The following is a 23298-nucleotide window of genomic DNA, read 5'->3' on the forward strand; positions in this document are numbered from 1 at the left end:
GGGATATCAGCTGAGGGGATGTGACCACAGGGCCAAACTGTCACACCACGTTCTGAACCAACACACCAGTGAGTGGGTGCGCAGGGAGGGCCTATAGCAAATGAAACGATTTAAGCTACCAGCCTGGGGCAGTTTTAAGTAGATCTGTGTGTGTGTGTGTGTGTGTGTGTGTGTGTGTGTGTGTGTGTGTGTGTGTGTGTGTGTGTGTGTGTGTGTGTGTGTGTGTGTGTGTGTGTGTAGCTTTCCCCCAGTTTCATATAGATTTGTACGGTAAAGTGGTTCCGTCAGAAGGCTTTTAGCACTCAGAAAAAGACAATATAAACTGTAAAATTTCACACACACACATTCATATACAAGCACACACTCACACACTCACAAACATATATGCATAACAGGCTTTTAAAATGCATGGTTTTATAATATATGTTAAAGTACTCTGAAATCCATTTCCTTTGAAGAGCTTACTGTGGCCTTAAGGAGAACTGCACAGTGGCAAGCTATGGTACCAGAATAGTAATAATATATGAATATTTATGCCACATTCTCCTCCCTGAACTGCCTATAGATGGCACGGGACCTTTACTGCTGCAGGTTTAAGTGCAGGACTTATTTCTGTGTGTGTGGAGTAGGAGTGTGCTCAGAATGTAGTTACGAGAGCCTCTCTGCATGCTTTGCCCTTACCTTTACGTTCTCAGAGTTCATAGAATAAATGATGCAAAGATGTTACAGTGATGTGAGGAGAAATGTGCATGATCAAACACTGCAGCAGCTTCCAGGTTATCTAACTACTGAGTTTTTGTTACTTTGAATCTTTAACATTTTCAATCTTACATAACCCCGTGGAGCAATTTTGAAGAACGCAGCAGTGGAAAGAGTGTTTGAAAGAGTTTCCCCATTCTAAATGAGGTATTTCTAGAAAGGTAAAAAGAACAGAAATCAGGCCAAACGCCTCATGGCAAGTGGGAGTCAGTAAGAAATACACTCGGTTAAAGTGTGTATCGCTTGCTGTCATGAACTTAAAGTGTATACGAAGCTTCTTTGTTCATCACCATCAGTCTTTTGTGCTTCTTTTGTTGTCTCTTCCTTTCACAGCCACTCTTTTCACTTCTCTCTCGCTGCCTTCTCTAACTTTTTAGCTGTTTATCTTCAAGTTCTCTCCATCCCCTTTCTAAACTATGCACACTCACATCTCCTCCATTTCCATCCGCCAGTCACCTCTCATCCTCCTCCTCCTTCTTTTCATCTCCTCTCTGTTCCTTGCATCTTTGCCCTCTCGTTCCCCCCTCCTCCACTATTCCTTTGCTTGTTTCTTTGGATTTCTGTTTACGGCGTCCCTCCACTTTCCTTTCCTCAGTTTGCACTTGTCCTCTTGCACACTTCTCTTCATCTTACATAAACCCCTTCCTCTGGCCTCACCCCTCCTCTTCCCTCCTCCTCCACCTCCTTCTTCTTACTTGGACAGACTGGTGCAGATAAAGTGGAAGAGAAACCTGTTTTGACTAGTGAGGGCCTCAGTATTTACAACCAAAGTGTGTGTGTAGTTGCTGATCAGTGGCAGCCTCACCCCAGGGAGGCAGCACACAGTGTCAAAGTGAATTCATTGCCCTACACCTTCTTAATATTAAGACTGTTTAAAAGTGCTGCTTAGCATTCTGAGAGCTTGTATCTCACTGCTCCGAGTCAAATACCCCCTTTCCCACACCCACTGATTTAAACCAGATAGACATGCAAACAGAAACACTCGCCATGCTCTCTTGTGCATACATATTTGGTGGGTAGCAAACTGATGGTTTCCATCTTCTTCTACTATTGCTGGCCTACTAGGATTAACAGTACTGGACACAGTGTTAGACACACTCCCCCTCATGCATAATCCTTTCCCCAGATGGACAATAGAAGAGCATGTAAGACTGATTACAGTGACCACCATAAAAATGATGAAAAATGGAATATCCTGGACTAAAGAACAACATCATTTCTTTCCCTCCATCTCACATGTGACAAAGCACAATATTCTCATCTTTCGTTTCGGTAGTGTCCACCCAAACCTAGTAGCGGTGTTTTTAGATATGGCTTTTCCTGTTTTTACAATTGAATAATCAAGTAAAGAAAGAGAGTTGGAAAAGTTGTCAGGCAGCAGCATGACAGACACAAGTTTGGTCATGGTTGCACAAGCTGCGGCCAGATGAGGCTCCATGGTAGAGTGGGTCATCTCAATTGAACTGTGGTTAAGTCCCGCCCACAAATGCAATGAGCCAATCACAGTGCGTATAGCCTTCCCATGCACTTGGACATGGGGTTCATGGGGTGTATTCAAATCCAACACAAGATATTTTGAGAAGCTGGGCTACTGAACATATTTTTTTACTCCCTCATGAGCCACATCTCAACCGAGGAATATATCCGATTAGGTTGTGTAGTAGACCACAGCATCAACTCAACGTGGATTAAATGAACAAGGATATCTGTATCTGTTCTAAGGAAAGCTGACTTTCATATCTAAGGCAGCATATTGACACTCTGTTGTAAAGAAATATCAAATTATCTTTTACACTAGAACCGCCACTGCGGTCTGACAGACTGTTCGGGGTTCGCCAGCTAAAGGTAGCCTACCGTTTGCTCCAGGCTTTGTTATTTATCATGTTGTTTTGTTAGCTGGAAGTTAATCGGCTTATTTCGTTCTAGTTTTTGCACTTTGGTGATTGTACATCATTGTTAGCTGTTGTCCAAAGGCCTCTGGTTAAACTAAAGTTAACTTCTGGAGCTCAGCTTCATCTTTAAATCTTCAATAGCATCCTGTGAAATGTCTGTTGTAACACCAGTCACTGACATTATGTCCCAATTCAGGGGCTGTAGCTGAATTGGAAGACTGATAACCCATTTTAAAGGCTCCTCCATGACAACGCAACCAAAGAATCCAGCCTCCTTTTTGGTTGCCACAAAGGACAGATTCAGTGAATCCTTCTTGGCCTCACATATCCCAAGATGGACTCAGCCAAACCCCAGAAGGAATCCAGTTGTGAAGGATTTCTTGCAACAACTTTGTTATTGTATTTCCAAAACGATGAAGACAATTTTGTTTTACTGTGGAAAAATGTTTTGTTTGTGCACTTTATAAGTTATATACTGAGGAAAAACACTTCTTTATGAATCTTGTAATTATGAAAAAATTCTATATTCATAACAGTAAATCCTCTTTGGAAAAAAAAAAAAGATTATTATTATTTTTTTTAAATCAAACCCCCCCCCTAGCACTTATTCAATTGTTGAAAATGTGCATTGTTGCTTAACTCTTACATGTACATTGTGGTTCTATACTCTTTCAATAAATAAAATAATAATTCTACAGTAAAATATTTAAAAAGAATAACAGTAAAAACCATCCCGTTTCAACTGTAAGGTTTTGGTTTACGTGTTTGAAAAGCCTAATGTTAGCTCAGGTGAGGGCGGCACCAGAAATGCTCCATAGACCAGACTGTCTCCATTCAGTTTGGCCTTTGGAGGCCAGGTCCTCCAAAGGTGGCAGCCTTTGTGGGCTGCAGACCCTGAATTAGGACACAGCTTGAATGTTGAAGGTTAGGTGGTCAATCTCAGGTTTTGCAGTGACATGCCAAAGTGTTCTTTAGCAAGGCACAAACCCCCAAATGCTTTAAATGTGTTCCAATGAGATAAACAAATAGCAAATACTATTATCCTTAAGAAACGTGTGAATGTGAGTAGCACTGTAAAAGCTCTTCATGTGGTCAGACACACTAGAGAAATGTTACATAAGGACCAGGCCATTTACCATTTGCATAAGCTCAAACAAACCAACAACTGACATACATCCCATTTTTGCCCATCTGGGAATCAGCATTTAAATCAGCATCTGTTATTTTGTTGGTAGTATTATTCTTATACTCGTGTTGCATTTTAGGGCTAATGCAGTCTTCATGTGCAGACTGACAGGCATGATGGGATTAGTAAACATTAAAATCAGAATTTAATAGTTATGATTAAATGTAAATACCACTAAAGCATCTTTAAAGATGTAAATTTATTTAACTACACCAACAGCAGCATCATTATTTCTATACAAATATATTTTTTCATTTGGAGTTAATGGAAAAGTTGAAAAAAAGTCTCATGGTTGGTTGCTGCTGCAGATTGAGGATCGGGTTCAGCTCGTCTGTGTTATTGGCCTTTCCACAACGAGCCCATTTAAATGAATTGTGCTTTTACTGTATAATTTCACAGCTGGGAGGCTGTCAGTTTGCATCTGTAGCAGGATTTTTTTCCATCAATAACTCTGCTTTAATTGCCTTATTGCCTGCTTTATTATTAGGGTACTTTGTTTATGTGATTAGTTTGGCTAATTGCTTCCTTAACTTCTGACGGCAATTAAAACCAGTGCAAAAAACTCAGTCATCTAAACTGATATTAAATGGATGAGTTTGTGGAACTTTTAGTACAGGCAGACAGAGATGATGAAGTTGAGCTGTAGAAAAAAGAAGCTTGAAAGCTTGAACTGCTGAAAAGTGATTAACAAAAAGCTGATGTGTGTTAGCTTTCATCGTAATGCCTGCTCTGTCTTCTTGGTTTTCTTAAGGAAAGCGATCAGTAATTAACTCAACTTTCTGTACAGCAAATTATAACTTTATAAAGACTTTCAGGGTCCAGAAACACCCAGGATGGGGAAGAAATAGAAAAAAATATAAACACTGAAAACACAGTAGTGGAAATTTGTGCTAAATTTTGGAAGAAAGAGCTAACTCAAGCTTTAACAGCTTCTTTTTCTGCATGACAAAAACAGCTTGAAGTGTTTTTCTTGCTTGCTGTCCTGTTAGGTTATCACAAAAAGGTAAGTCAAAGCAAATATTTGAACAAAAAGATCTTTCATTTCTTTTGTTTTCCTATTTATTCGTGAAAGACCACTGTTAATAGAAAGCTGATGTTTATTTATGAATTCCCCAGAGTGGTTCACACTTGTTTTATTTTTGGCTCAATTTCTAGGGCTCCTAGAGCACGTCTCACTGTGACAGTGTTGCCTTTATCCAGCAAAGAGGTGTGCATTTAAGGTAAATGAGGTTTCAGGTGTATTTTTGGGGCATTTTTAGGCGTTTATATTGTGGCATTTGTCTTCTCTCAGTTGACTGACTGGCATCTCACTACAGAAAATAAGATTTTTTGGTGGGGTGTGGTGATGAGGGGGAGTAAAAGTAAAGCTGTGGAGTGGACTACACTACCCAAAGTGTCAAACGTTCACATTACAGTCACTGTACTTTGACATGTGTGGGAGGACTGTGTGTCTTGAGTGTATGCTCTAGTTATTAATCTGTATGACAATAAATCTTATCTGTGCTGGATGTTGAAATTAACCAGGCAACACCAAGATGAGAACTAAATTACACTGGGAATGTAAATTTGATTTATGATAATTATGCTGCAATAAGGCAGCTGCAGCTGCAGTGTGCACACACAGTGCAACTGTTTCACCTGACACCAAACTCATACATACAAATGAAGCTATCTTAAGCATAAGGAATAGGATCAGAGATTTATGCACTACGCAAACAGATTAAGCGGTATTACAAGGCTGGGCGCTTTAGACCAATTAATCTGCGCAACATCCATGAACATACACACTTACACACACTGAATGTACAATTTACTGTATATAAGCAATTACCATAACCTCAATTATGAGTTAAACCTCATTGTAATTGCCCCTTTTCTCTGAAAGGGCAATGTATAGGAATTGTGAAATTGCACTATAAAATAACTTTAAATTATTTGTGGTTTTGTAACACAAATGTGTGATTCTGATGATGCACTCACTTCAGGAATGTGCCAAAATGTGTCAAAGTGTGTAAATAGATGTCACCTTTCAAGCTGGCTGAAATGACAGGGATGACAAAAATATAAAGTGAAGCTGGAAGGCATGCAAATAGATTGAACAAATGCCCAAACTTAGATACACACACCCACAAGATAAGTATTCTGCACCAGGAGGCCCATATAGCAGTGCACTTTAATCACAGAGTTCATCTCATTTCCTCTCCGCTCTCCTTTATCACTGGCTCCATTCTTATTCATCTTCATAAGAAAGCAGAGGAAGAGGAGCCAGCTCCTAATAGCTCACTGATTTACATGATGAGTGTTTAGCCCCATAGACAAACTCCAGAGAAAGGGGATGGAAAAGTACTCACAGATACCTCCTCTAACTCTCTAATACACACAAACAGGCGGGGGAATGTAATTTGTTTTCTCATGACTAAGACTGAGAATTAGGAACAGATAGAGACGCACATACATTCACTAACACACTAATCTATACCGAATCACACACATCAGAGGAACAAACAAGGCAAGGCCCTGCAATAAACAGTTGAGTTAGCACTCACACACTACTTTGCTTGTTTAGCGTGTAACTCAATTTGAAATGCTAACACTGCTATAGGCTCAGGGGCATGCAGCGGTAGGCTAGCATCATCAACGTGCTTCCTTGCAATTTAACTCCACTCTCTCTACACACAGAGGATGTGCAGTGGCCTCATGCTTTACACACTCAGAATGAAATTAATTGGGCATTTTTGGGCACGCATCATTTGCGCGCTGGACCTACTTTGAATTGCAGATGAAGAAAGAAGGGCGGGGGTGCTTGGAGGTTGTTATGTAGCACAGACCTTTTTAAGAGTGTGACCGTGTGCTGTTTCTATTTTAGTCATCTAAAGTGAGTTGTTCTTGTGAGCGTTCATGTGTGCACAAGTGAGCATGTGCTTCAGAGCTTGTATTAATGATAATGAGCCTTATCTCTGCTGTTAGAATCCATCATTAAGTAGAGATAGTTTGGCTTTAAAGGGAGGGGCTCTAATGACAAGGGAGAAGACAGTAATGATTAAATTGATCACTTATGCAAATACTCTTGAACAGGCTCAACTTCAGTATTGGAAAAACAGTTACCTATGCATTAACACTCTTACAGAAAGGTTTTTAAAGCTATCAAGGTGCCCTTGAACCAGGGCATCTCTAGACGCCTCATGTGAGGAGGCTCATCCCTGCTGCAGTGTTATTAGGTTTAAATACCAACTTCAACCTACTTTGTCTTTTCAGTTTCTCCTGTTTTCTGCTTTCTGACCATTATAGACATGAATGACACAGACTGAGAACAAACTAGCTCACTGTTAACAGCTATGAATATCCCAGTGCATCATTTTTTTTTTTTTTTCAAAATATGCCTCTGTAAGGCTCCCTGCTCCATAAACCCCCTTTCCTCTGACTGGCCAGCCCTCAGAAGCCTTTCCAGGACAGACCTTTGTGTATGAGGTCTACCCCTCTTAATTGTCTTGAACCATTTAGGAGATCCTAATGTGGTGACCTCATAATTTCAGGAAATATAAGGTGTTCCTGACTTGTGATTCACTTCTGTGTGAAAGCTTAGAAACTTCAAGCAGTAATATAATCATGCCTGAAGTGTGGGTTTTGTTTAGAATAAAATAGAAAAGTAACAAGTACAATGAAATTGAAGTCACAGCAGCAATCAAGAAAACAAAAGAAAGAAAGTGTATAGAAAGTGCAAAAAGGTCCATAAGAAAATAGATGCTGACAGCTTGTCCATCATTCTCCAGTTCAGCCAGCCTCCACCTCCACAGGGTCCAGGACTGAGCTTCTTCAATCATGCTCCATCTCTGTCTCCTAGATCCTGTCTGCTCACAGCAGGTGAAGCTCTTCCAATGTGGCGTTGGTGTCTGGTGTTAGCCATGTCTCTGAATAGCATGATGCTACTCTGCCTTCCGGTATTCCCTCTGTTGCTGGATTAGCATGGCTAGCCCGACCCTCTTATTGGAGATAGATCTTACGTTCCCAATAACGATGGATGGAAGGACAAGTGGCATCACACCTGAGAACCAGCACGTCGTCCTCACCTCCTTCTCCTCACCTTGTGGGAAGACATCAGGCCTTACACCAGTTAGCATTGACATGCTACTGGCTGCTAACAGCTGAGTTCACAATTAAACAATGTGGCCATGGTGATATGTGGGATCTCCAGACAAACACAGGAGAAAAAGTAGTAAAAATATCGCTGAAGCCACAAAAAGTTTGGTGTCCATGACCAACAGTGAACCATACAAAGTAATGATCCACTCCAAATACAAAGATTACGAAAAAGAGATGAAAAAAATTACAAGAAAGGGACAAAGAAGAGAGAGCTGCTGCAAAAGGCAGCCATAGCCAGCAGGGCAGCGCCTAGCAAATAACAACTTACATGTTGCAGAGTCAAATTAACTTCACGAGAGAAGGGGGTGAGGGGTGGGGCTCTTACACTAATGATAACAAACCAAAATGCCAGCTTTGTAACACATGCACATGTTCTTGATGCAGACTTTTAGCGTGTATATTTTACCTTTAAAGATACTATGAGGAGAATCTGTTTTAATTGGACTGCCTTGCCACCTTCTGGCCCCGACTCTCCCTCACTCTTCATTTTATTGATAGACTCTCAAGTTTGAACAGACCACTGCAGAATAACTGCTGCATGTGGGTTGGAATGAACATTATCACTTACAGTTCAGCCCCTGTGTTAGCCTTTAGCTCAGGCTGTATCACTCTTCCGTTTAGCTTTCTTCCACTCTTCTGTCCTTATTTTGTCTGACAGTTAGGCTCCTGTGACCAGCATCGCTACAAAATTAATAACAGAGATTGTTTTCAGCAGAGAAAAACACAGATCTCTTTTATCGCTTCCAAACTTCGTCAGCTGGTATGGTGTTGTCATAGTAAATCAATACAATCTTGCTAGACCCTATAGGGAGGCTAAGAAGAAGCCAGGAAGTGTGGATTACAATCATGCATATATCTAGAAAGGAGACTTTTTCAAGATCACTATCAAACTCCTCACAGCCCCTTTAAGTAGCTATGCGATTGTGTGGTATCCTCAACTTTGACAAAAATTCTGAGCGTTAATTCTGTTGCCCATCTACTTCTAAGAAAACATTGCTCATTTAAGGTGTTTTTTTTCCTCCAGCACTGATGTAAAAATTGGGGTGATTCCAAAAAATGCATGCGAAACCACTTCCACTACAACTCCTCAAGTGATACTATCCAGTGTTGCTTCAGTGTTGCTAGGCCAAAATGCTAACTGCTTATTGCTGGTTGCAAAAGCCAACTTATCCAGTCCTAGCAACAGGAAACAAAAATTCAAGACTTGGCTTCAAATATAACGGGAACTTGTTATTCACAGCTAAAAATAACAGTAAAAAGGACTGTCAATTAAAAAAAAACAGACTCAAAGCTTGCATGGGCCTTGTGATAAACACAAGTGGAGCTTGAATAAAGAGAAAAACAAAACACTTTGTAGAAATAAGTGGAATCAAAACAGCAGGTTAGATCTGAGTGGAAATATGGTTTCATGTTGAGCTCCTCTGAGACAGTTTGTTCAGAACGTCTGCAAAATCATTTTACCATATTCTATTAAACACTGTAAATAGTCACCTTGTACTAAAACTGTTGAACCAATTAATTATCAGAATTTTAAGGAGGAAATGGTGATTGGGGCTGCAGGAATTTTGATTTAACAGAGTGAGAGAGTTTTGTGAGGCTAGAAACTCCACATTTATGTTTGTTGGCTGTGGAAGATAACAGGTGGAGCTCACAGCAAGGGCTCCAATTAAAATCAAAATCAACCTGCCGGCTTGTAATTGCTTTTCCGCCTCCATGTCGTGTGTGAGTGTGTGTGAAGTTGAGCTAAATTTAACAGCATCTAAATTTTCACAGACTCATTTAGTTATTAGACCTGTTTCCAATATTCCTTTTTTTAATCTGGTTTGTTACAATTCCAGGGATGTTATGGCTGTGTAAAACTGTTTGGATTAAATCTTGTGTTTCCCTCTGCAAGTGTGTGTCACAGGGCAGTGTGTCTTATTTCTCCTGTGGATACCCAAGTACTTTGTGTTGCTGCAGAGATTAGACTGAGCGCCCAGACCCATCAATATCCATGGCTCCTGTTTCACTCACAAACACACACACACACACACACACACACACACACACTGGGCATGATGGAGAGAGCGGAACAGACCTGACGCTCTCACTCACCGGTAAATGGCTGCGCTGATGGACTGAGGCTATTTAGACACACACCCACACACAGACACTCTCTCTTAAACACACACAAACACAAACACACACTCAGCTGGTGATGGAGTGAGGCCGCTCCTTCTCCTCACCTCATGCCCAGTTGCTGGCTGGCAGCCCAGTGCAGACTTGCCAATTGGCCCTTCCACCAAATCAACCACACAAACTTTTCTGATGAGCTAAGTACAGTATACACACACATATACACATGCACATATACACACACAGACACACAAACACACACCTTACTCACTCACTCTCTCACAGTCAGCATTGATTCTCCCTGTAAAGTCCTGCTGAGCACTTTCTCCCTAGCTCTCACTTTTTAGACATTCAAGTTAGTTATTCTTATAAAATGTTGAGTCCTTTGTCACTTGACTCACCCTCGGGCTTACTCACACACTTAATTTCTCTTTTCTCTTCCTTCACCCATTTCCATTTTCTTTCTATTATCCCTTGAAAACTATTATGCTGTAGATTAATATTACATTATTCTTTTGATTTCTTACAATTTTATGTTCATGTAACGACTTCCTTTGGACTGGGGTAATAACCATAAAAATTAAACAATGAAATGAATGAAACAACTTAATTTAACATCTTATTAAAGCTAAATATTACATATCTCAGCGTGTAACAGCCTCAGCCAGATAGACATGCTTGATGGACCTTTAAAATCACCCACTTCCTCTCAGGGACACATTCATTGGGATATAATAAATGTACTAACAGTTGAATGACCCTACAGAGCTTTAAGAGTTGTGGGGCAGTCCAGAATTACTGATGACTTATGATAAAACTATATTTTCTCTTACACTGAAGAGAAAATCTTTTCAGTGACTGCAAAACTCATTTTATCTTCAAAGACTACAGCGAGAACTTTCTTTTTTCATGATTTGTTAAATTAAGATCCTTTCAGAGTGATGTTTAACCATCTTTTTTCTGATCTTATGATGACTCAAATAAAGTCCTTGCATATCTGAATACCTTTTCCAGGCCTGAATGTAAGTAGTCTACTGTAAAGATCAGCCAGTTGTATCAAGACATGACATAAACCTCACCTGCACTTTGAACGTAGAATCATTTAAGTGAAGCTGAGTAATAAGCTTTGATTTTTAATTATGTTAGCATTAAACAAATTGATACTTCATATTTAGTGTAAGAATTTCATAGCTTTGGTTGTTAACCCCAAGTCACAGTTCTGGTTGCTCAATATAAGAATAAATATGAAACACGTTTCCATTTCTATAGAACTTAACTTCCATCCTCCCCAACTTTTCACAGAGCAAGACATCTGAGCAAATGAGACTCTCTTTAGGCCTCATTAGGCCTGCATACAGTGTGTGTGTGTGTGTGTGTGTGTGTGTGTGTGTGTGTATGTGTGTGTGTGTGTGTGTGTGTGTGTGTGTAAAACTGGGTCAACAAAGCACCTATACTACAGATAGCAGGCGTAATGAGATCACTTTCCTGTCAGTCTGAAAAGGGGCAAGGTATCAGGCTGTGCCGCCCCCGTTTTTCAAGTGACAAATGAGACAGCATTTATTTTCCTGGTTACTGTCTGCAATGTTTCCATGGCATGTTGCAGATTTTCAAAAGCTGTACAAATCTATTATTTTCTGACAAAAGCATGCTTGCACCTGTGATTGTCTTTGTTCTGCTTTAGTTCTCCATTACTGGCTCATTACTGGTTTAAACGCATAAAAAGGACGTTTCTTCTTTTTATTTCTTAATTTTTTTACTGTGTGGTGTACAGTTTACATGTCTATAAAAAGCTAATTCTTTATGCCACAAATGCTGCAATGGATGCAGGTATGGTCAGTTTGCCCCTTTCCTTAAGAAACAACACTGTTTGCAAACAGAGCATAGTTATTCTCTTCTGCCCGCAATGCACTGATTAGTTGGCAAATCTATGACTTAGTTTACCTAATATATTGGGAATCTTGATATGAATTTTTGCATTTCAGTTTTGCCAAGGATTACCCAGCAGACACATTGTCTGTCAAGTTCAGCTCAGTCTTCAGCCCACACAGTGTGTTTTGATGATCATCAACATCATGTGTGAGTCATGGGTTGTTGTTAATAATAATAATAATAATAATAATAATAATAATAATAATAATAATAATAAATAATAATAATAATAATAATAATAATAATAATAATAATAATAATAATAATAATAATAAATAATCATAATAAATAAATAAATAACAAAAATAAATAAATACTTAATGGACCCACTTTTATTCAACTTCTCAGATTTAACCCACAAATATCCAAAAAAAAAAAAAAAAAAAAAAAAAAAAAAAGGTCTGTAACAATTTTTTTAGTTGTGCAGTAGACTCAGTTTGGTGAATGTTGCAGACTGCAGCTTTGTGTATCAGCTGGTATATTTTTAATTCCCAAAGGTCCAGAAGTATTGTTGTTACCCAGCCTAAATAATGAGAGTAAGTCGTCTTCTCAACTCATTGGAATTAGCTCTCAGTTTACACACATGCACCATCATATGACTTGGAATCTCTCTAGCTTTGTCGTTAGCTTCTAAGTTTCTCTACTTTCTTCTGTAGACTTAGACTAATGAACGTGACCACATGTGTCAGCTACAAACAACATGTCACCACCACTTCCTTTGGTCTGGCTGTATTTTTTGGTCTCTTCAAAGCACAAAGACCTTAAACACTGATCAGTGCATTGTAGGCAGTGGAGAGTGGCTGTCTTCTGTCTGCAAACAAAAACAAATGAGCTTTCTGATGGCAAAGTGATACTATCTGAAACTTCTTCTTTTTTTATTAATTCAACATTATAAATAAATAACCACAACACCACTTTATGAAACCATTTCTGCATATTCTATTAGGACAAAAACACATTAAGTGACAATTAAGAGTGAAAAAATACCGTCTGGTTTGGTTTCAAAAACGGTTATATAACTAAAACATCACCGAAGCAAGAAAGAGGAACTGCATCACTGAATGAAGACAAATGGATTTCAAGAAGTCAGCCAAGCTGGAATTGGGTGTTGTAATGTTTCCTGGCTATTTGTCAGTTACTCATTAGCCCTGAAGACCCTTGAACTTAATGTCAAGTGGTCTGCCAATTTTGGGTGAGTGACTGAAATGAATTAAATATAGTCCACTCAAAGATCTAAAAGACAGGGTTTGATGATTGTAGAGTTTACGACTTCACATCTTCACTGACATTCAGATATTGACAGCTGTAAACAACTGTGACAAGCATGAAAAAGTAGAACGCTTAAACTTGTGATGTCAGATATGAATCAGCCTGGAGCTACCTATGAAAACCCCCTCACAGAACTTCAGTTAATACTACCAACTTTAACAACTTATTGATCATTTGTACAATTACTTTTACAACAAGCATGCTCTATTACCCAGGAAAACAAAATTGGATGTTATCTCTGTCTATTCTCTACACATCACAGACTTTGTAGCATCACAGATGCTCTTTCAGTCTTTGTGGCTGTGAGAGGCAGTCACGACTACTCATCGCACATCATACTGGCCTGAGGCATAGAAATAAAATGTTGAAAAGACACATTTAAGCAGGGTTTCTCTTACTCAAGTTTGTCTTGCAACACAGCAGACAATGGCCTAGTTCTCTGCGTAAAACTCTATTTTATATTTGATTTAGAAATATCTGAATAACTTTGCCAAATGCTTTTAAAGTTAAAGATTTGAATTTTCAAGTACCTGATTCTGCTCTAATTAGGGGCAGAGCATTGAAAACACCAGAGAGACAGTTCAAAAGCACTGCAGGCATGTCTTCTTTCTACCCCACAATCCCCTCCTTTGTTCTCTGATTCCTACTCGCCATCCTCTGCAGAGGTGTTGGATCCTGGGTCATGGGGGAAACCTCCTTCCTCCTTGTCCTGTGTCACCTTCTTCTTCAGGGTCATTTATGCCCCGCTTTGGTTCATGCTGTGAGGGCAAAGATTGAGGTTGCTTCAAGTCCCAATGCTCCTCCTACAGATATAGAGAAAAGCATGTGCTGTTTTGTAAGACTTGGATCAAAGGGAAGTGTGTAAAAAAAAAAAAAAGACATGAAACATGCAGTCTGTGGTGTCATCATGAAGCTGAAGTGGAAAGCTGTCTCTATTTTTTCTCATTGCTCAAAAATGAAAGAAAAAATCCATAATTAAGTGTTAACTTTGATACACTCAATATGGATGTCACCCTTTATCTGCATAATTCTCATCTAATAAACATTAAACAGACAATTTATGAATCAAACAGTAAGTAATGAAATATAAATGTAGTACAATCTCTGGTATATGCTTCAAAATCATTCACAGCAACAAGCTGGATTCAAACAGACAGCGCTATCTGTCTACTGGCTCAGTTGTGTTTATGTAGTATTATACATGTGAAGAGGTGTTTACAATGAAGAATAGAAGCATTATATTTCCTTAAGTTCCTTATAGATAATTAACACCCACGCTCTTTTTTTCTGCTGTGTATAAGCATGGCTTTACTTGTGTATCTATGTGTGGGCCTCAGGCAAATTTAAAATGAGCCAACTCTCACTAGACTCGCCCCAGGCTAACTTAATATGGGTCTCTTTTGACACACACAACCTCAAACACACACACACACACACACCGAACACACACACACCCAAACTGTGGCTTGATGCTGGGTTTCGCATCCATTTTGTCAACAGGAGTCCGCCACCCACTGGCACACAGCAAAGTGGGAGGTTTGGCTTTATCAGAGCATGCCTGCACTGCTGTACGTTTGAACCATGACGACCCAGACAGCATGGTGCTAAACAATAGCTTCAACATCTAAAATCATTTATATCAAAGCCATTGAGTAATTTAAGTTTCTAGCATGCACTTAAAGAGGGGAAATGCATATTTAGTCTTTATTCTGTCTCTCTGGTACTTCTGAAGTAACTTTACAGGAGTCAAAGCTAAAAAATAAAAAATCGAGTTTTTCTCACACTAGTTTAGAAAACCCTCATTTCAGCCTCTGTCTGTGTATATAAGTTTGGCTGCTGTCTCTCTAATGCCACAGCCACACCAAACGCGAACACCCAAATTTAATCGCGCGAATCGCCTGTCATGCGCCGCGTGAACGAGGAGTCTCTCCTCTCTATCAGGCTCAAAACTCTGCTGAGGAAAACACTGTCGGACTCAGTGATAGCCCGTGCAGGCAAGTCCAGCTGGGAACAAATGTTTACAGAACTTACATTCAAAAACTGTCTCCTCATAGATTTACCCAGCCTGCTCCTTTTTTTCTGGTCTCTGTAGAGTACACACGTCGTATCTTATAACTCTGGATGATGACACACCGCTCAGATTGTTCATCCTCCAGGTGAGTTGGAGCTGGAGCAGGCGGCGGTTGCCCCCCAATGTCATCAAATCAATGACGTCATGGGGGAATGTCATCGCTGAGTGGCGGCCACGGCAAGCCTTCACACGAATTCGCATCAAATGTTCAGTATTTTGAACTCAAGCAAATTCGCGTCTACCGCCCAAACGCATGAATGCTCCAAAGGCGCAAACGCTCCAAACGAGCCGCCTGAGGCGAATCGGTGTCTAAACACGTCTTTGCATTGACTTTGTATGTAATCGCGCCGCAAATTCGCTCCCCCTTCCCCCTGATTGGCCAGCCTTCCGGAGGCCTCACCATTTTTATTATTAAACAATTTAACAAAATCACCACATTAACACATAAAAAATTGGAACCATTGAGGACCGATACCGATTGCCAGGCACTGGGCATCGGTATGATATTTCAAATGTGAACTGTACCCATCCCTTCTGATTATCGTCATTGTACCTGTCCAAACAGCCCAATGGTGTTTCCAGGCAGGTAGCTAAGAGCCACACTGCAGTCGTATGATGCTGAGAGAAGGAGGAGTCTGTCTCCATGGATACAGATGTCAAGATGGGTCACACGATCATGGTGAGGTCGCAGACAACTCAGTAGCTTTGGAGGTTCCTTGGTTGTTGTGTCATCTGAAACAATGCAATAATTCTGATACACAGGAGAGAAAAACAAGAGATTATTTTACTGTTTCTTGTCATTGCACAACAAACTGTTCATCCTATGGGGACACAGCCCTGTTTCAGGCAGCTAATGAATGATTCACCCCTCAAAATTAGTGCTCAAACTTGTACATCCTGTACATTATTTGAAATGATGAGTGATGTCAGCAGATTGAAATACTGAAGAAAGTTCGAGCTCTGTTCTTGTACCAAGGAGCACAGATAGTTTTGTTCTCTCTTGAAGTTAAGAGCACATTGTGAACTTAGCCTGCTTGGGGAGAGAATAAAAAATAGACTAGATTTGTGCTTTTTCATTAGTATTTTTATTTTTCCTAGAGGAAAAGCTTTAATGGTTTCAACTTAAACAAAAGTTTGTCTGGGATTACTGGAATGTAAACTTCCACTTTTCCAAAGACAGAGCTGCCAGTGTTTGGATATAACACAGGTCCACAGTGGAGAGATAATTCCTGTCCTGAACAACTGCATTGTAGAACACGACTTGGCACAGTAAAAATAGTTAAATGACAGCAGTGTTGTCTTGGCTTTGCAGTAACACCAGTCTGGGTTGGCATTTGAACTGCTGTGTTGAGTTAGTTGGCAGGGTGCTAATGTACAAACAAATAAATATTCTCTTTCTCTCTGTTCTTGCTTTATAGCTTCTCTGTAGAGCTGTTTTGGAATGGTGTTTTTAGAGATCTAACTATTAAGAAACAAAGTAAGAGATAATGTTTGTTTAGCAGGCAGTTATGGGACAGGGTGTGACATAGTTCACCCTCAAGGGGTTCTGTCTCCCATCACTAACCGCTTATCCACCTTTGCCAAGTTTAGATACTTGCTTTGCTCTAAATGTCCCGTTGAATGGAAGTAATCATAGCCAGATACCATGAACTCTGGAATCACACAAGGTCGTGACCTGGTGCTGAACTGTGAACTTCAGATTCCTGGGTCTGAGAGCCTAACACCACACACTATGCAATCATGTTTGTGATCCAAGCCAGTTTTCAAAGTGTGCTCAAAACTTGCCACAGGACAGGATTTCTACCAGAGCAATGAGCTTGTTCAAGTTCTCCAACTCTGCTACATATATACATAAATTTCCATAAATTAAACTGGAAGCCAAACGAGACGCACCCATTTGAATTCATCCCCTCTTATGAACTGTGACAGAGAGTTGAGCTGTAAATACTGTGGCAATAATACCCAAGAGGGTGTTCTTTTACTGCAATTATAAGCATGACAGTGATGCAGCTATGCCTTCAACTGACGCGGTGATCTGACTTTTTATAATCAGAGTCAGAAAGTCAAAAGGCCTCTCTGAGGCGCCGTAACTCTTCAGCCTCCAAACATGTTTTTCTATGTAGGGAGTGAGGTGACTCTGCAATCAGCTAATTTGGCAGAAAAAATTGACTTGGGTGTTTCGTCACTCTGTCCTCTGGAGCCAAAAACATGTCACAGTGAATCACAGTCATGGTGTTTTTACACACATTTTAGTGTGTACCTCTGTTAAAGGAGGATGCAAATTATAAGCTTGTTTGTTCATTCAAGCGACCTGTAAAACTTGGAATAAAATTAAAGAATGGGGATATTACCTCCTGCTGCTTCTTTCAGTGAGGGTTATCTCAGTGATTGACTGGTCTGCTTGCTCTCTAGTGAGTTACCAGGGCTTCATAATGACAGACAAAGCTGTCATTTTCAAAGTGAACAACATGCTTTATCTTATAAAGGTATCAAGATTCACTCTCTACGACAGTCTATGTCTTGATCCCTCTTGCTCTGTGTTCACACTTCTCTGTCTTTGTGTCTTGCTCTTCCAACAGAGGATACAAATGTTATTGTGACATAAGGTTTCACCATGCATCAGTAAGGTCCACTGCATCTGATATTCTTTAAACACAAATACAAGAACCACCTACCTGTAAGTCCCAAGTCTTAAGAGTCCCCTCAGAATCGGCTGTGACTAGATAATTTCCACATGGGCTGACATTCATAACCATAGACCCCAGCTCTTTGTTGTGAGCAGTAAACTGGCCCACTAGACAGCCGTGGGCTGTGTTCCAGAGTCTGACCAGACCTGATGCTCCAGAAGACACCAAATCCGCACCTCCTATTTGACATGGAAGAGTATTTATGAAAGAAATAAACACTGCAGGAATTTTGCAGAAGTTTTTGTACACATAACCCAGAGTATACACAAGTTGTCACTTCTACCTTATCATGAGTGAAGAGAAATGTCAGATTTTTAAAACATTTTATGCTGATTGATAAGTTATTGGTCTAAAAAGGCCAGATCTTTAATTGCAATCAAGCTACCTATAACCCAAAGAGATGATCTTTTGTTGTAAGTGGAGTTTTGAGACTATAGAAAGCAATCACCAACTGGGAATGCTGTCTAATGACTGACAGTTACAAAAAGCCTTCAGTTAATTAAAACCTATCATCAATGATTCAAAACTCACGACTTTTGATTTTTTCACAAGGAATGAGCTCTACAGAAAATTCCCCTCCCTATGAATACAGAAATGAGCTATTTAGCGAGGCTGGATTTATCAAGGGAGACTTATGTGCACAAAGGTTTGAACTAATAACAGGAATGGATTCCGGTTCCTGTTAAGAGTTGATTAGAAATGGTTCAACCCATTGACATCATTAGCCTTAATGCTTAACGATTCCCTTGTCCATTCTTTGCATTATGCCAGAGTAGTCAGGCCTTATGTTGACTATTCTATCCCAGGTATGTTAGCTTAGCAGAAAAGACAACTCTGATTCACCCATTGATCAATTTCATATTTTTGTACATATAAACTTAAAAAAAAAAATTGTTGACCCCAAAAACCCGTAAACCCTTATTTCAAAGAATAAAGAATCAGAATGAAATGCAGAATCGATTAGGGCACTGGTGTCAATACAATCTTATCAATACATATCCCTAGTTTGAACATCCAACAAAGCAAGTCCAGTTTTTCAAAAATCTGTCAGGTAAACACAACACTAAACCTGAACTGAATCTTATAAGTACAAAAACAGTTTAAAATGATGATGAGTCATGCTTTGCCACAGGCTTGATCACCAACAGTGAGCCACTCACTCATTAGAATGTGGCCTGTTGCATGTTGTAGGGGTACTATTAATTACTACTTTGAAATTGTAAAAGTGGTAAAATTGTTGATTATCTCATAAAAAAAAGAAATTCTGTATGGTTTGCAGACAATTTCTTAAATGAATCTAAGGAAACAGACATGTCTAACACACTTTTAAAACTGGATGAAAAGCAGGTGTTTGCGTCTTAACTTTTGAAAAATATCTTTGACGTAACATATAAACCTAACCAGAAAATGTGTTATTTCAAGATACTTGAAGGGAGAAATTAGGCCTGAATTGTTTGAAAAGAGCACAAATAATATATAAAAAAAAATCAGTCAAGTTGTAAATGTATTTGCTCAGTCTCTGGTTGGAAAAACATCACTCTTATTTAAGAATCTTCAAAAGAAATTTTCTTGATAAATTTAAAGCACTAATGACCTAATTTTATTAGTCACTGAATGTTCTGTCCAGTGGCAAACCCAGACAGTCTTTGTAATAATTTAACATAACTCAAAAAGTAATGCACAGGAGTGCATTTTTGTTTTGTAAAATGTATGCGTCACAGACAAAACCAGGGCTGTATTTTCAGGGCAGAAGCATTTTAAAAAATGTTTTTAGTTGTCAAACTCTTCCAACTTTCACAACTGTGAATGCATCTGCTGTTGCTCTCCGAAATTGCACACACTCATGTAAGAGCTACAAGATATGAGCAGGCAGTGGGGAGGACTTTTTATTGCTATAATAAAACTGGCAATAATTTTAGGCTGTGATGATGTCACAATTTATCCTGGTTAAAATATTGCTTCATAATAATAAAGCCTCATGGTGATGCTGTGGGGCATTACTCAAACATGATGCTGTGTCCTATAACTTACAGAAATCACTTGCATCCTTAAGAAGTTTGAATCTTAAAGTAGCTCAGTTTTATTGTCACCTGTGGCTGTTGCTGCAGACATGCGACCTGGGATAAAGATCAGTTGCGTGATGGCAAGAGAGTTTTCAGAGTCTTCTTTGCTGTTCACACAAGGATGAGAGTCTGTGTGATGAGAATTACCAAAAGGAAAGGTAAGAAAGTTGAAAAACAGAGTAAAGAAACTCAGACTGAACAGGCAGATACATTTACGTACCATCTTTGTGTGGACGAAGTTTCCTCAGAGCTGTTTCAGTGTTGCTGTTCCATACTAAGACTTCTCCATCGGAACTTCCTGCACACATCACATGTGGAACAAAACAAAGTGCGGGAACTTATGACCTCTCCAAACTGTGCATTGTGCTTTGACAAGAACACCACAACAACTGACAGGCTTTCATATCGGCTATGTCCATCAAAACAAAAAGAAAATGTCATTTTAAGAGCAAACACCAACTTTCTGTCAAAACATCCATTTTACTGTGCTTGTACTGCTGAATCATGTAAGCCATCCACTAAAACCACTCCAAAGATGATTAAAGTCAACATCTGTCCCCAGCTGCCATCTGCTGCAACACTCAGACCTCAACATTAACCTCCAAAGAAAGTGCTGTGCCGATGATCATCATTGTGTATAAGAAAGTGCCAGTCTACACATGTGTGTGTTTTTTCTATAAGACAGAAATCTCATCAGGTGGTTGGACAGTTGAACAGCTGGAGTTAATGAGAAATGTGAGGAGTGTGTTTGCTGTGGGAGGTGCGTACATGAGAAATAGGAGGTATAAAGTTTATGAGAGTGTGGGTCCTTTGCATTATTCATGCAGCCCAAGGCCAGTTTCTATATTTCAAGTGACTTTTATCATGCTGCATGTGTGTGTGAGAGCATAACAGAGGGGAGACAGAGGGTAAGAGTGGAGATGTATGCATTATTTCTACAATGTTGCACTTTCAAAAGCAGCCAAAGCATAAACTTATTTTCTCTTGAGTTCTTAAACCATATCTGAAAAGACACAAAAATAAAGTGCTTTACTTTACAGAAGCAAGAACTGTGTCCAATCATAGGGAGGACAGGCTAAACCTTGATTTACATCAAAAACAGCATTGCACAAGCTGCACTATTTACACATGCCATCCCTTACTTGAGAGTGAAGGGACATGTCACAAAATTTGGGAGGGACGTCTTTTTTTAATTCAATTCTCACCGCTTCCAACCCCTGAGTTAACTTTGTAATTTCAAGATAGGGCTTTTGTGCTTTTATGTATCTGTATTTAAATTAACATTGATGAATGCTCAAGGTACATGTACGCAGATTTTAGCCTCTACCTATACATGCTGTAAAAATCAGTGATTCTGTCATAAACTGCTTAAAACAGTCTGCTCTAAAAGTATTATGAGATCTTCTCAGGGCTTGCTAAAATGATAAAGTCATAGCGTTAGACTCTCCTGGTTCTGCCACATTGGGTCTAAAAAAAACCACATAGCTCTACCTTTTTCTGGTCAGGGGGCTGGCCAACTGGAGTAAAGGGGTTTTGTAGGCTGGGGAGCCTTAAAAAGACAAAGGCTTCAATATAATGTTTTACACAAGAGCTGAAATAAATTAAAAAACAGCAGTCTAACAAAAAGTCTATGAAAAATTACAAGGAAAACTACTAAAAAGGTACCAGGGGGATGAAAAAAGTCCTTTAAAGGCACTGTGAGGACTTTTTAAGTGGTCTTATATATATATATATATATATATATATATATATATATATATATATATATATATATATATATATATATATATATATATATATATATAAGTTTAGCAGTAATAAGAAAGATCTGTGTTTATCTCTGTTTAAAACTATTTTTGGAAATAATTCTGTAGTGATAGTGGACACTGGAGCTGAAGTATCTGACAGAAAAAGAACAGAATAACAGAAGAAAGCTAAACAGAAAAGTTATAGGGCACAAGCTAGAGGCTAAAACATGGACTTAAATATTTGTGATATTGTTCCTTCCACCCCACAAACAGCAGTTATACTGCGTTAGTCTATTCAAACTTGAGAGTCTATCAATAAAATGAAAAGTGGGGCTCCATCTCAGAGCACCAGGCTGTGATTAGCATTAAACATAGCTGGCTAGTGGCTACATTAAAACAGAGTTTACAGAGTTTGATTGTTGTCACGTTTCAGACAGTAGCACTAAACCAAACACATGCCTTGGATAGAGTCATATCCTCACGACCAAGTGGAGCAAACGCTCATGGGAAGTGGTCCTAATCCTTTGCACCGAAGCTAGCTTTTCCAGAAAATCCTCACAGCCTGCTCAAAAAAAGCACAGTATCACCACTCTTGGTATGGTAAATTGTAAATAAGTAACTTTTTCCTTTTACTTGAGTAAATTCACAAATTGTTTTACTTCTAACTAAAGCTGCAGTCTACTGTGACCAGCCGAACAGACTTTGCCATACAGGAATACATATTTCACTTTTATGTTTAAAGTAATGTATAATCCCCTTAACACAAAAATGACTTCACTTATCTTAACTCAAATGAGCTCTTTATACTTTTTAGAATCTGTAACCTTCCCCAGATGCCACCACCTTGAACCATTACATTTGTGATAACTTTCTAATAGAGAGACAACTGACTCTTCTGCTGAGCCACAACCACTCCCAATACAACGTGACAGAAACCATTAGCATTAACCAAAGTGGAAGTGGACTGCTAACAGTTCAGTCTAAGATTCAGTAGTCCCTTCTCTTTAGGTGTAAATCTGACAGTCAGACCATTTTTCTCTACTTACAGTCTGCAGCTCCAGTCATCACTGTCAAATATCCTCGAATCACTTGACTTAGCCTTTTTAAAGTTCCTATGAAACTGCAATAAAAAAATGAAATAAACACATTTCTTTCATATTCACTTTGAATGAGTTAAAAATAACTTATCCTCTCAAAATTAGATATTATGTCTCTTCTTTTCAGAGAATTTTAATATTTGCTGAGTTCAAGGACTGCACTTAATCTCTGTAACTGTGCCAAGTAATGGCAAACAATATGTTGCATATGCTCAGCCATTGGAACAGTGGGTGCGTCATAGAGGTAATGCATCAGTGCTATCTTTGTATTGATCATGATCGATTATTTACCCTGAGAATGATAGTTTGATTGATGTTGCCATCCTTAAACCCAGCCCACTC

General features: G+C 39.2%; 1 protein-coding gene across 3 annotated transcripts in view; it reads right to left on the reverse strand.

Annotated features, from left to right (window-relative positions):
* Window positions 1–12406: 12406 nt before the first annotated feature.
* The window catches only part of LOC141798382 (cilia- and flagella-associated protein 337-like), a 35426-nt gene continuing 24534 nt past the window's right edge, over window positions 12407–23298 (reverse strand). For 2 of the 3 annotated variants that reach the window (XM_074680294.1, XM_074680295.1), the window contains exons 14-18: window positions 20332–20409; window positions 20139–20240; window positions 18037–18227; window positions 15915–16112; window positions 12407–14093 (exon numbers count right to left, since the gene is read on the reverse strand). In XM_074680294.1, coding sequence (XP_074536395.1) covers window positions 13971–14093; window positions 15915–16112; window positions 18037–18227; window positions 20139–20240; window positions 20332–20409 — 692 coding nt within the window. In that variant the 3' untranslated portion in view covers window positions 12407–13970. Of the gene's footprint in view, window positions 14094–15914; window positions 16113–18036; window positions 18228–20138; window positions 20241–20331; window positions 20410–23298 lie in introns of those variants that run through there. The other variant, XM_074680296.1, reaches the window with a different exon arrangement.

Source organism: Halichoeres trimaculatus, unplaced genomic scaffold, assembly GCF_033239565.1.
Source record: "Halichoeres trimaculatus isolate MK-OKI-2021-1 unplaced genomic scaffold, fHalTri1.1 fHalTri1_scaffold_9, whole genome shotgun sequence".
NCBI lineage: Eukaryota > Metazoa > Chordata > Actinopteri > Labriformes > Labridae > Halichoeres > Halichoeres trimaculatus.